General features: G+C 45.3%; 1 protein-coding gene across 4 annotated transcripts in view; it reads left to right on the forward strand.

Annotated features, from left to right (window-relative positions):
- Nucleotides 1-14841, forward strand: part of ST8SIA2 (ST8 alpha-N-acetyl-neuraminide alpha-2,8-sialyltransferase 2) — a 42058-nt gene that overhangs the window by 11807 nt on the left and 15410 nt on the right. For all 4 annotated transcript variants that reach the window (XM_081124400.1, XM_081124401.1, XM_081124402.1 and 1 more), the window contains exons 2-4: nucleotides 8093-8155; nucleotides 10246-10374; nucleotides 14164-14421. In XM_081124400.1, the coding sequence (XP_080980526.1) occupies nucleotides 8093-8155; nucleotides 10246-10374; nucleotides 14164-14421 (450 nt within the window). The remainder of the gene's footprint in view (nucleotides 1-8092; nucleotides 8156-10245; nucleotides 10375-14163; nucleotides 14422-14841) is intronic.

The raw sequence follows: 14841 nt of genomic DNA on the forward strand, positions 1-14841 counted from the left end.
AATGCTGGTCTCGCTGGCTTAATAGTACCTAATCTTACCTTTTGAAGCTGGAACATTTCAGAGCTGAGATCAATTGAGATAAAATAAAGTAAAATGTATTGACTTTTGGATTTGGGGTCTTCATCAGAGCCCCATTGTGCCGTGTTGTTTTTATTTCCTGTCTTGGAAATAGGTGGAGATTGGCCACTGGAGAGGATGGTTCCACCTGGACTCGGTGCTGGACTATTTACTTCTGTTCTAGTTTTTTCATCTTACACAAGATGATTTTTCACAAGGGAAGGATCCATTCCTGCTCTGTTTATCACTGTACACCCAGAGCATGGCACCTGGCAAGTGCTCAATGACTGTTCTTCAAATGCAGCGTTTCTGTGTAACCAGCACACTGTCTGCACGGGGCCAGTCTGCTGGAAAAGCCCATGTTTCCGATCAGGTGCAGCTGTACAAGGCACTCACGGCAGCCCTGGTACCTGGCTTCTGTGACAGCTCCTCTGGGCTTCTGTGGTCACCACAAAGCTGCGTGAGTGAAATGCATCTGCCTCGCTACATGCAGGGGTTTACAAGCCCTGTGCTAGATGCTGGGGACACGCAGAGATGAGCGCAGGACAGAGAAGTCTGCGGGCTGGCAGGGGAGAGAGTTCTTGTGCGGTCATGAGGAACATGTCTGGAGTCAGAGCTCAGAGATCAGGGCTTTTCGTGTGAATCTGCCACCAACAGGTCCTTCACCTTAAGGAGAAGCTCTTGCTCTCTGGGCCTCAGTTGCCCATCTTTGAAACGAGGTTTAGATGAATGCACAGGTCTTCTCTAGCTCTAAAGCATCACAGCTGGGCACCACCCTCAATGGGTTTCCCTGTTGAAAGGGGAGTCCACACTCACTGGAAATAGCTAATCCTTTGGCTTTGCTTCTAACTTCTTTGCTCTAACATTTTAGAGCAGGGCAGTAAATAGGTGCTGACCTATTCTCATCCACTCCCTGCTCTACGCTGAGAAGGCCACTAAAGAGAAGAGGAAGGCGAGCTCGCACACTGAGCGCTTACTCTGAAAGTGCCCTGGTTTAGATGATAAATTATTGGGCCCCCCTGGTTGCAGGTGACAGTTTCATGATGAGAAAGGGTCAGGAATAAGCATGGTAGGAGATGCTTGGCATCAGCATGACTTGTTTATTTGCATTTCTTGACATACTTTTCTAGAAAGACTAGGGAAATTGGCTGGAACCTAATCAAAGCCTTAAGTTCTCATGGAAGTTTCCTGAAGTTGAGCAGAAAGAAGGACCCAGAGTGAACTGGCACCTTTTTGTACTCTGATGGAAGCTGATTAATAAGCACAAGTTTGCTGAACTCAAGACAGATGGCTAAATCAAATCAAGCTAGTATTTAACATGAAGGAAGGGAGCATGGCAGAGAAAGGAGCTGAGCAGTCAGTAAGGGGAGCTCAGGGCAGAAGAGAGACACCCATGAGCTGGCTGACTTAACCTCCCCGTTGGCATCTACAGCATCCATGGAAGCCCGATTGTCATGGAAACACCAATGTCAAGGCTGAAACCCAACTGGTCTCTTCAGAGCTCTGTGCCCAGCATTGTTTCAGTATCTGGGAAGGTCAAGAGCTTTGGTACAGTCATAAGACTTGCTCTCAAGGAAAAGGTGTCTCAGAGACTGCTGAGAACATGGATACAGACATTAGGCCTGACATGAGCAAGAAGTTCGTTGAGTGGGTGGAACTGGAGAACATTAACAAATTGGTGATTGGCATGGGTGGCACTGGGACTAAATATAACTTTGGTGCAAGCGTCATACCAGCAGTATCACTCGCTGCCTCTAAAGCTGAAGCTGCTGTGATGTTTACAGTCACACGGAGTCCCCTCTGGCAATCCAGAAGTGACCACCCAGTTCCAGCTTTCAGAGTAAGCCACGGTGGTTTCCACACTGGTAATAAGCTGGCAGTGCGGGGGTTCATGGTCCTCCCTGTTGGAGCTGTGACTTTAGGAAAGCTGTGCTCATGGGAGCTGACACCTACCTCAACCAGAATGATGTCATCAAGGAGAAATATGGCATTTTGGAGAGGGGCATTTTGGTCTTAACATTCTAGGGTAGGGGGACAGCAAAGTATTGCTCGCAGGTCAAATCAGCTACCTGCTATCATGTGGCCCTCAAGCCAAGTTGATTTGAGGTTTTTAAATAGTTGGGGGAAATCAAAGTAACTATAACATTAATATAGAGTGTTTTACAATATGTCTTGCACTATTCTAAATCTCTACATTCATTAGCTCACGTAGTCTTTCCAACAACCCCATAAAGTAGATACTGTTACTTATTTTATAGGTGAGGAATCAAAACAGAAGCTTTGCTAATGATGATTTCGGCTAGAATTCAGACCCAGAGACCCTTATCTCAGAGCTTGTGCTCTCTACTGGCTTCTCATACACAAAGTTCTCCATCACTTTGTGGGTAGGTAGAGTGTAGATCCAAAAGAAAGACTTAGGTAACACATTTCAGTGAATTCACACAGGGGGGAGATCGTAGTGTGTGAGAGAAGCAAGGAAAGGCTTGTAGACGAATGAGGCCACCTTTCTCTCATGGTGCCAAGAACATCAACTTTGAACCTCAATTGAGCAAAACCTTTCCCCCAAAGAAGAAGTACATTCTTCTCACATAAATCTATTACTGAAAAAGTATTCAATTATTACTATATTTTTAATTTCATCAATAAAAAATTTGTGGAAATTTGTTTTTGCTCTTGTTGCTTAAGTAGATGCACCTACATAAGATCTTCAATTTTTCCTCTCGCCCCACAAAACCTAAAATATGTGCTGTCTGGACGTGTAAAGGAAAAGTTTGCCAACTCATATCCTAGAAGACACAGAACCTTGGGGTTGCAGTGGGATGAACTGGAAAGCCTGGCTACACTTATAAGGAGGCATGGATGCCGTGCCTCTAGTTTTTAATCTGGAAAGTATGACCTTGAACTTCAGGTCTCCTGATGGCTCCTGTTACATCTCTAACTAGCTGATGAATGGGTATAAGTTTTTTATCAAGGACTACCCAATAGGGTCCACTGAAGATGCCTTAGACCAGGATGACTGGGAAGTTTGGAAGAAGTTCTCACTAGTGCAGGAGGTATCCAGGTGGTAGGGGGTGACTCAGAGTCACCCCCTAACCAAACCAAAATGAATCACCAAGCCTATGGACAAGAAGTCATGCAACTGCCTCCTGCCCAGAGTGAATCAGAGAGAGACCCATCAGGAATGCAGATTGGTCTAGTCCAAAGATGGGGCACCACGTTTCCCATTGTGCTAGGACAACTAAAGATACTTTCACTGCCAGCCACATGGTGAGGCTCTGCACTGGATCATCCAAGGCTGGGCCCCTTGCCCATCTGAGCGCTTGGCCAAGTACAACCAGCCCCTCAGATGGACAGGACATGGGCAGCAAAGCTCAATTTTTCCAGCAGCAACTTCAGGAAGCTCCTACTCAAGTCAGCCCTGGGCAGGAGAGTGCCTTTCAAGCGCTGGTCAGCTGATGGGGCCTCTGATCCTGCTTTAATCACAGGTGCTCAAGGCTCCAGACACGATACTTCAAAGTGGCCTTTCCTTCTCCTGTCCCTCTCCTGTTCTGCCTCCTTGGAACTGCCGCATCAAAGCCAGGCTTCCGATACATGCTACTACATGGGTGAACCTTAAAAACATTCTACGTAGCAAAAGCAGCAAGACACAAAGGACAAATATGGTATGATTCCACTTACATAAAATATCTAGAATAGGCAAATTCATAGAGATAGAGGGCTGGTGGGGAGGGATTGGGAGGTTATTGTTTAATGGGTATAGAGTTTCTATTTGGGGTGATAAAAATCTAGAGAATAATAGCAGTGATGGCTACACAACATTGTGAATATACTCATGCCACTAAAGTGTACACTTAAAGGGGTTAAAATGGAAATTCTATGATATATTTTATCACGATAAAAAAAATACTCTTGAACTCTGTTGGAAGCTGTAGCTCTGTTCATATGATGGACTCCAAATAAATCACCCCTTTCCTTGCTTTTCTCTCCACCCTCTGACTGTGGGGCCATAACCTATAGTGTGTCCCTTGGGGGTCAACAAGCAGGAACCCCAGTGGCTTACACACAAATTGAAAAAAGCATTCAGTGTCCTCCCAAAACCGTGAAGGAGAGACCATCTGCAAATTCATGAATTGTGCTTTAGTTTAATCTTCCGTTTTCAAGTCTAATCAACTGTTTACGTTGGGTCCAGACTCTTAATTAAAGCTGTCAGTGCCTGTGAGTTCATTTACTGAGCCTGACTCTCCAGTGAGAAATGGAGAATGTGGGTGATTCTAACACCACAAAAGACCCTAGGCTTGGATGAAGAGGCCAAACGAAAATGAAGTTTTCAAGTTTACTAGCTGCTTTTTACTAAAAACAGACCCAACTGTGCATGGTGTGTTTTTTTAACATGTCATTTTTATGTATTAGTTTACTGTGTATACTCTACTTAGAGGGATATCATGTTGGTGGTGGAAAAAAGAGACATCCTAAAACGTAGAGCTTTAAAGTAGTCAGCCTCTGTCATCATTCTGGCTGAGAATCCTTAGCAGGGTAGAGTGGACAGTGGTTATTATTAATATTATACCTTGCTTTTTAGAGTTCTTCATAGTGTGCCAAGTGCTTTCCCATGTATTTTCTCATTCGAATGATCTAAGCATCTATGTTTCTGTGATTTCAGCATGTTATGAATTATCTTTGGCAGAATTTTCTCAATCACCTTACTCTGTCATTCGACCAAGCAGGTATCAGCATTCCCCCATCACAAGGGCTGTAAGCTTATTTTAATAACATTGGAGGCAAAAGCTAATTAGGAAAAGAACCCTTGCCATTTCATGTGATTCATTTTGAGCCAAATATCTGCAGCCTGGGAGTCCTTGGATGATGGTCTGTTCCGTTCTGTGGATATCTGAGAGGTATAACTGTGTCTTGTTCAGGTATAAATAATATGCAGGAACACGGCGCGCAAACTGCAGGGAACTTCGGAAGGAAAGTCCCATGTAATGTTGACGTTAGATTGGATTTACTGAGCCCTGGTTAGGCAAGGTACTGTGCAAGGCTAAGAAAGTGAACAAGCCCCCTTGTTTTAATATAGGTTTTGTTATTATTCAGGTATGATCAGGCCAACAGATTAGGAGACTACTGCCTTTGAAAAGATAGTTTGTTGTATTCCTAGATCACAAGAGGAGGGGCACACCACACCATGCAGGGCCACCTGGAGAAGCACCAGGTCGCTCACAAGGCAGGGGGTGAGGGGAACTATGGTCAAGAGCCTTTACTGTGGTTTCTGTGGGAAGGAAGGGTGAGGCAGGGCAAGCAGACTTAGGATTGGCTAGTTTGAATAATTTCAGTGGGCTCTGAGGCATAGGGGCTGTCCCCAGTTGTCTAGTACCTGGCTCTGGGGTAAGTAAGGCAGGGGAATAGTTGTCCAGAGTGTGAGACCCCGATAAAGGAGATGGCAAGGGTGTGGGCTCCAGATGGGTTGACTTGCATTTGAAAGGTGCACTCCAAGGCCCGTTGTTGAGCATCTTTAGGAACTGGCTGACCCTGGTTCCATTAACCAGACAGATGCATCCATGTGGTGCTCTCCTCAGCTGGAGCCCTCTCAGAATTCATGAAAGACACTGACCAGGATTGGTTGAGGTTTGCTTTTTGTATAAGCAGAGTTTTAAATTTTTTATGAAGTCAAATTCATCTACATTTTTCTCTTACAATTTCTTCTTATACTTCTGAATTTAAAAAGTCTTTCACACACATTCCTCATATCTTATCAAAGATTTAATAAATATTCTCTTCCATTTTCTTACCAATTTCTTACAGATTGCCTTCTTTAAATTTTTTAAATTTATAATTTTTTATTATTTAAATAAATTATTTATAAATTTTTATACTGTTAATATATTAATATATAACATGTATTACATGCAATATACTATATAGTATAATACATTATATTATTAATAATTTTATTTATACATTTTTATTTTTTACTTATAATTTAAATATTATTTAATTCAGTCTGTAAGTATTCTTGGTAATAATATAAGACAATTTTAGGTATTCCATTGATAAACATTTTTGTGTTAATGATTTTGTATGTTTTTTCAAATGGGTATATAATCATAGTACCAAACCTATATTTTCACAGATGGCATTGGCTTAGAGTAAGGTTTTAAAGATGATTCCACTTTAAAATTTAAGTAGATAATAGTGTGGGTAAGTAACAAACATAGCAAACTGTTGATAGGGATATGAGAACTACTGAAACTTGGGAAACACTAGTTAAATCCACTTGAAATTTATTTTGCTGTCTAGAATAGGGTTAACACTCAACCGATTCCCCCAAACTCACCTCCAGATCAGAAACCAACTACTCCAAACCAATTACTGAATTTCTCATTGATAATGATTTATAAAAATCATATATCAACTCTTATATGCAGCATTTCTGGATGGCCTTTTTTGTTCCATTAACCTTTCATTGGTTTTAAACTATTACCACATTTTTAATTACTGTACTTGACTTAATGTCTGGCCCAGCAGGTCTTCCCTCCCTGCAGGGAAGGCTGATTTTGAGAGCTGGGGTCAGAATAGGAGACATCAAAGGTCAGTGACATGTGGACAGCAGCGTGCCCAAGAAGCCCCTGGGGCCTGACCCGACTGGGTTATGGTTACAGAGCCAGAGCTGGCCAGATTTTCCCAGACCCCGAGTTAGAAGTCAAGAGCTCCGCTGTCCGAAGTGGAAATAGGAGGGACAAAAAAGAAATAGTAGGTATTAATTTAAAGTGTGAAGAACCAACAATGCTTTGTGTAATTAAGAACTAGACTGGGAATGATGACATTTGAGACACTGGGAAAGTCACAGCTTCCTTTCTGTTGTCTGGTCATCTGGCTGTGAAATAGGACAGTATTGCCTGTTGCCAAAAAGTTTAAAAAGATACTTAAGTATATCAGGAAGACAAGCCTATGTGTTTACACACACACACACACACACACACACACACACACACACACACACACACTATACTACAAGTATGCTGAGCCTGAAGCAAACCGATAGAAACATCCGGACTTCAGACCAGCGTGGAGATGGGCATTAACCCCCACAGAGAGTCCTTGTTAAAGCACATTAGCCCTAAAATGCACAGCTTCCCAGCGACCTCGATTGTTTCTTTGCACCAACACCTAGACTGGAAGGCTAGGTGGGACTTACAAAAACAAGAAAGTACGAAGCGGTATCGCCTCAAACAACACATCCTGTAACCAGTAGGAAAAGATGAGTTAACTTAAAATAATTCGTTTCATATACAACTTTTTAAAACCAGTACATAGGGCACAGAGTGGGCGAGGTACCAGGGTAAGATGGATTCGTCCACGCCCTGGCCCAGGGTGATAGCAAAGCAGGGCGAGACTTCATGGCCGATAGCCCAGGTCCAGAATGGACTCTGACAGAACTGAATGGATGGTGGGGCTGGAAGGGGCCTTAGGAAACTTTTACTTCACAGACTTATCCTCCAGAGGAACAAGCAAAGGGCCCCATTAGTCACCCAACTCCTGCTCCCCGCAAAGTGATACCACTTAATATTATTTCTCTTGCCACCAAAAGCCAAATGTTATCACATTTGGTTGGAGGCACTGCTAGGTCATCTTGCTGCTTCTGTGGAACTTCTGGTGTCTCAAGTTTGGCAAGAACATCATGGACGACATCTTAGCACATGTGAGCGAAAGCCAGAGAACCCAGGGAGCAGATACTGAGACATGCTAAGGAACGGTGTCCTAAAGGACTTTGTCTCAAGGCTCAAATGGAAGTCTCAAGTGGAAACCTTGGTGTGAATTAAACTGCGTTCAAGAGGGAGGCTGGGGAGGATCTGGGAGGCCCACTTCCCTGTAAGATGCTTGGGTTTGTGGCTGGGTTAGGATGTTGCCCGTCTTGGAGAGTGAGACCTCATCCACCCTCTGTAGTTCTCCACGGCCGGCTGCGGGATCTCCTGACAATTGAAGAGGCTTTGCAAAGAAGAGCTGGGTTTATAAATAATGCATTTCCTTTGTCTTGCAGGAATTCTGGAGGCAGAGGTACAATCAGATCGGCTGTGAACAGCTTACATAGCAAATCTAATAGGTTTGTAAATTAGATTTTGTGTTCATTTGTTTTTGCTGTAAGGCAGCTATTAATCTGCTTCTCCTCTTTGCTGGATGGTGCCCTTCTTACTTGGCAAATAGATCTGTTTTGTTTCACTTTGGCTTTGCATTTCCCTAATCACTTTGTGGGGGAGGGAAGAACTGTCCATAAAAGAGTCTATGAAATAGCCCAAGGTCTAGAGGCTACAGAGATGGAAAACTCAGATGCCAAGAGTCACTTTCTGGAAAAGAGTTCACCCACTCTGAAGCACTTGGGCCACCAAAGAGCTTATTCATAATGCATTTTTGCTGAGCAATGGAGACTCTGAAGGGAATCAGGACTTTCACCCAATTTCATTGTAGATCACTTGTACAGGACATTAAGATGGAAAATGAAGCATTCAGAAACTTTGCTGAGACCTCTTAAAAATATTAGGGAGTCAACTCAGTAATGTTAACCTTGATAATTGAATGCACATTCTAAATTCTGTGAATGTTTCCTCCCATGACAGTCCTTGGCTGGGGGACAGCTCAATGCAGGGGAGCGAGCAAATGTTTTGCAAGCCAACAGATTCAGGCTTGCCACTGGCTATGGCTGGACCATGCCTCTGAGTCCCTCTTCTCCACCAATGGCAGCTGCCCCATAGCTCTGACTTAGAGTCTTATAAGCCCAAGCTTCAGAATTCCAGATCCTTAGCACTGGGTACCTCTCTCTTCTATACCCTCTTTCTATAATGGGAACCCTGAGGCTCAGAGAGATAGTGATTTTCCCACAGTCACACAACTTGTGAAATCTTTCCACTCCACCCTCTGCTTCCTTTCATGAAAGCAGCAAAAAATTCCAAAGGGTCAAGTCTTCTGTTCCTCTCATAGGCTTCCCTTAAGCCTGCATGCTAAAGGAGCCTTGGTCAGTAACTCTTTAGTTTTTAGTCTCTGCTAAAGTTACATGTTTTTAAATCCAAGACAAGTGATACCATCCAGAGGAGTCAGGAATACTGAGGAATGGAGCTGTCTGGGGAGAAAGTGCACAGGCAATGTGTACCCCCAAAGGAATTTCTTTCTATCTACAAAAGGCAAAATAGCACTGGGTTTAAACCCCATTAAAAGGCTCTCCTCTTTTTTAACTTGGCTGTTCCAAGATAAATGCAAAGGATATAGGTGTCTAGTTTGGATTTTTTTAAAGCTCCAGAATTGTGCCTCACGAATCCAGTTATCATTGGAACTGGGAGACTCTGCCATCAGCACAAAGGAGATTCTGAGGTGACCCACATGCATCTGCGTGCAGCCAGCAGAGGCAGGCTGGCTCCTGCCTTTAGATGTAATTGTAACCTAGTTTCTTAGAAACCTACTAGCATAGATTTCAAGCCTCTGAATTGAGGCAGGGCGTGTAATGCCTGAGGTTCCCGAGTTGGCTGGAAAGATGCTGTGCACCCAGAATTGTGATGTGTCCCTGGTATACAGAGCCAGCCAGCTCCTTCATTCATCCAGGCTCCCCCAGGACAAAATTCAAATTTGAATGCAGCAAACGCTTACTTATTGAGCACCTGCTATGGGAGACCATTGGAGAATACAGAAATGAGTGAGGGAGCTCCCCTGCTGGGGGGGAGAGACAGCATCCATTACTCTGGAACAAGGCAGATGTTTGAAGTGGCATCTCAGTTGCATAGGAGGGAGTGGTGGGGTCGGGAGGATACAAGTTTGTGTTCTCTCCTTATGAAGTCTATAAGCCATCATGATACTTGGCTGCTAATGCAACTGCTATTTGGAGTTTTGTGAAAGTAACTTGAGGGAGTATTACTATTCTGACCGTGACGGCTAGGTTTCCCTGGAAGGCACATTAGGGGGTGGGATGGGGGAAAGATAGTTTATCACCCCCTTGCTGCTTCCAAGACTGAATGTAGGTTACACCTTAGGGAGGAAGTTGGTGCGTTCTAGAAGATAAATAGAGTTCCTTCCCTTCTCAGGTAATCACTGCAATTTTGCTCTTCCGAAGAAGTTTATATTCAAGCCCCAGCAAAAACAAAACTATTAGCCTTGTCACTGGCATGCTAACAGATCATATTTACCCTCTTCCTCTCTCTTCCCTTCCAGAGCTGAAGTTGTGATAAATGGCTCCTCATCACCAGCTGTTGTTGACAGAAGTAATGAGAGCATTAAACACAACATCCAGCCAGCCTCAGCCAAGTGGAGGCACAACCAGACGCTCTCTCTGAGGATCAGGTAGTGGTAATTACCTCTAGGATGAGAGACAGGCTTGGCCTTCTTCAGCACAAGCCATCAATTGCCGCTCTCTATCATCTAAAGAAGTCAGGCTAGAAATAAAATGTTTACCTCCCACTGAGGCAGGTTTCATCTGTAAGCGGTCAATTGGAAATAAAAACCCAAGGCAGGCCCAGCAGCCCAGCATGTGTGTGCAGCCACTCAGCTGGGGAGGTTGGCAGGAACTGAGGTCCTGGGGTTGGAAGGAGTGGGGCTCTCAGGTCAGCAGCAGTGAGAGCCTGGGGGTGGGGGGTGGAGGCCACAGGTGGCTTCTCCCAGAGGACCAGGGAAGCAGTCCTTCCCTGGATAAGGAGACGTGTCTTGCTCGGGACTACCTGGCATCTGCGCCCTCTTTTGAGGCGACAGTCCTCCCACTCAGAGTCTTTGGAGAGCTCCCTCCCACCCCACCCCTCACATACACACAGTCCTGTTGCTTGAGTAGGCTGCCTTCACCGACAACATGAAAATGAAAAGCCAAAGTTCGATCGGGTGACACTGGAGCTGGCATGACACCTGATTGCAAAGGCAGAGCTCTGCAGTTGTTGTTGGGTGGTGGGAATGGGAAACAGTAACAGGAATTTCAACTTCAGCACTTTCGCTACTTGCCTTTGATATCACCATTATTGACCCAGCAAAGATTGGTCAGTATAATCCAACCATTCATTTCCAGGCATCGCACTGGGGTCCCAGAACGCTGACATGAACCAGGCATGTTAGTGGGGAGACAATATAAGCAAAAACAGGACAGTACAGTGTGATACACACAATAGGCAGTATTGCATCTTGTAAATAGGGGGAGATAAAAGGATCACTTGAGGAGAGAGTACTTCATTTTGTAAGAGAACCAAGAAGGCTAGCCTGGCCAGGAAAGGAGCAATGGGTTTTGAAGGATGACTAAGAGTTTGCCAGGCATACCAAGCTGCGTTCCACTTGTACGCAGTCTGAACTCTGGTGTCTGTGCTCAGTGCTACTGGAGTGCAGAGCAGGAGGTAGGAATGGGGGTGATGAGCCTGGTAGAGTACCCAGGACCAAATAGGGAAAGCCTCAACTATGTGGCCAACCTTCCCAGGTCATAACCATGGGAGGGAGCAGAGAACAGGTGACTGGGGCACAATGGTCAACCTTGCCCATAGCTACCAAAAGTGTCACCACACAGAGCAGGGAAGAGATCCCCTCCAGGTACACGCACTGTCAAAACGGAACTGCTCCAGCACCTTCATTCTCAAGGCTTAGTTTTGGGACATGAGGAGGTGTGGGGGACCTGGCAGCTGAGACCATCTAAAGGAGCTGACTCCTGTCACCACCATCTGCCACTGTTCACTGAGCACTACTTCTGAGGTCCCCCGGATGGACCCTCCACTCTGGTCATGGCTGCCCTAACAGCAGTAGGCCTACATCACTGGCCTCGGATCGGCAGCACTGTGGGATCAATGAGAGCACCTGCCTTAGTTTCCCAGGACTGCCATAACAAATTCCCACCAACTTGGTGGCTTAAACAACAGATACTTATTCTCTCTCAGTCTGGGGGTCAGAATTCTGAGCACAGCCTCTGACAGCTCTAGGGAGACTCCTCCTTGCCCCTTCCAGCTTCAGGTGCTCTAGGCTATCTTTACTTTGGGCTGCATCACTCCAGTCTGCCTCCATGGTCACAGGGCTTTCTTGGTGTTTGTGTATTTCCCTCTCCTGTCTCTTACAAGGACACTTGTCATTGGATTTGGGGCCCACCCAGGTAATTCAGGATGGTCTCATCTCGAGACCCTTAATTTTAGTAACATCTGCAAAGATGTTTTTTCCAAATAAAGCCACATCACATATATTTGGGGGGAGGCACTGTCTACCCCACTACTCCACCTGTGAGTGACTGGCCCTTTCTCCTGCTATTGGAGAAATAAACCCCCACTCCTTTTGGAGAAGACGAAACTGTGGCTTCATGGGGACCTACCTTGGCAGGAATAATGTGCCTTCAGGGGAGGGGATTCCCTTCGACTTCAATTAATCACCCAAATTATTTGTAATAAAAGATTCTGTGAGTTATTTGGAATGATGTTTAATAATTATAACAATTCCTCATAATTAATTAGAGATTAATACACTCACAGAGCTCTTATTTATGGGCTTTCTGGGGTGCTCCCTTTGCTTTTAAATATGTTGGGGTAAATCACTGCAAAGGTTTTAGCATTTTCCAAACTCTATTAGTTTGTCAAGTTGTATAATACTTGGTAAAGCATAGTAAGTTAAAACAGTGCCTCTGTTTTCTATCAAGAGATACAAATTACTCAGCAAGAGGGCTTCCCCAGCACGATAGCGAGAGATCCAGGTCACTGATAAGGGAAGACGAGAAGAGCGCAGTGCCCTGCCAAGCAACCTAATGCCCCGTGGCTATATCAGAGATGCTCAAGCCTGGACACACGTTAAAGTCACCTGTGGCGCTTTCGGAAGTGTGCTGAGACCTAGGTGGCACTCAAAACCAGGGTTTCTCAGGTGCCAGCCTGAAACCTTTGTGTTCTTTATGGTCCCCCAAGTGATTGAATGTGCGTCGTGCTGGGATGCACCACAGGTTCTGAACATCTCAGATCCCACAGGCGCTCAGGAGGCAGCGTAACCATCTGTACAATGGGGCAACCATCTTGCAAATTCTCTCATTTGCAAAGCACATGAAGATTCTGTCCCTCTGGGGCTCTGAGGAAAAGCAGACTTTGTATCAGAAAAGGCATCATTGTGTCTGTTCTAGATGGGGGCTCACTGCAGGAAATGAAATTCATTTCAGCTGATCTGGGTACCAAATTTCTTTCTCTCTATGACTTGAATCATTTCTAAAGATATTTTAGGTGATTTAGAAAGTTCTTTAAGTAAAACCTCAGATTCCTGGGGGCCAGGCCTGCACGGTTGAGTAAAACTCTCTGGTGATTCCTAGAGGACACCCATTCTTTTTGTGACTACACACTATGCTAGATGATTCTAGAATTTCCCCCTAAATCAAAGTTACCCTAAAGCCTAGACAGCTGTCCTGTGATCATCGTTGTTTTGAAACAACATGAAGAACCATGCTCCGTGGGACAGAGCCTCACTGTTTACAAACCTCAGACTAGACAGCAGTTAGGGAGCTGGGAAATCATACTCCGCACAACAGACCAGCTCACGGCCTCAGTCTCTCAAAGGTGGAGTGATTGACACACCTCACGGTACCCACATTCACATTCACCCCTTGCAAGGCTCCTGTGCCCGAAGAAGGCTTCCATGGAGAAAACAGACCACTGAGGAATGAGAGACGTGTCATTCTGGTTTCCTGCTCCCAGTTTAGGACTTGCTGTCACATGATGGCCCTGGATCCTGCTAAAGGAGGGAAGTAGTGTGACCACTGTAGGCATTTCCCCAAGACTGAGGGATTTCCTGGGAAGCGCTAAAACCAAGCAGTCCTGGGAAAACCAGAATGTGGGTCACACTCCCTTCCAGGGCCCTCTGTGATGAGCTCACTTGTATCCTAAGGGAGTCATTTCCCAGGGCAGTTTGCACACCTCATAGGAAGTAGGCATAACCATGGCAAACAGGCTGGCACCACCAACCATAATCCCCTCTGGGCCATTTCTGACAGTCCCTGCCCAGAACCTCTGAGGGCATCAGAACTTTAGCTCTTCCCTGTGTGCTGGGCTCCAGCTGCCCTGCAGGGTGACGCTGGCCAGGAAAAGCTGGGTTTGCAAAGGGCAGCTGGCACCAAAGAGACTTATCCTGGTGTGTGTTTGGGTTTTGTAGGAAACAAATCTTGAAGTTCTTGGATGCTGAAAAGGACATCTCTGTCCTCAAGGGGACCTTGAAGCCCGGAGACATTATTCATTACGTCTTCGACCGAGACAGCACCATGAATGTGTCCCAGAACCTCTACGAGCTCCTCCCCAGGACCTCCCCGCTGAAAAACAAGCACTTCCGAACCTGTGCCATCGTGGGCAACTCAGGGGTCTTGCTGAACAGCGGCTGTGGGCAGGAGATCGATATGCACAGCTTTGTCATAAGGTAACCACTGCGGGGCTCTGGGTCCAGAGCAGCAGGCATACTTAAGTTGGGTGCTGCCAGTGGTCCCAAGAGATTGAATCGACACAAACTGGTTGGGTTAGTCTCACCCTTATGTGTTGAACAACAATTGTACACTGTGACTAGAATGAAATAAATGCATGTAAAATAGAAAGGAAAAAAACACCTTGATGCCTCTGGTCTCAATCTTGACCACATATTAAAATCCCTTGGGGAACTCTGAAAATTCCCAATGTCCAGGCTGCACACAAAACCAATTAAATCAATCTGGGGGCAGGGGGCATGTGGCCCAGGGAGACAGGTAAGTCTATTGTACAGTTAAGGGTGGAACTTGCCGGTGTAGTACAGAGGTAGGCAGTCTATGGCCCACAGCCTATTTTTACCAATAAAGTTTTATTGGCA

Source organism: Miniopterus schreibersii, assembly GCF_964146895.1.
Source record: "Miniopterus schreibersii genome assembly, chromosome: 22".
Taxonomy (NCBI): domain Eukaryota; kingdom Metazoa; phylum Chordata; class Mammalia; order Chiroptera; family Miniopteridae; genus Miniopterus; species Miniopterus schreibersii.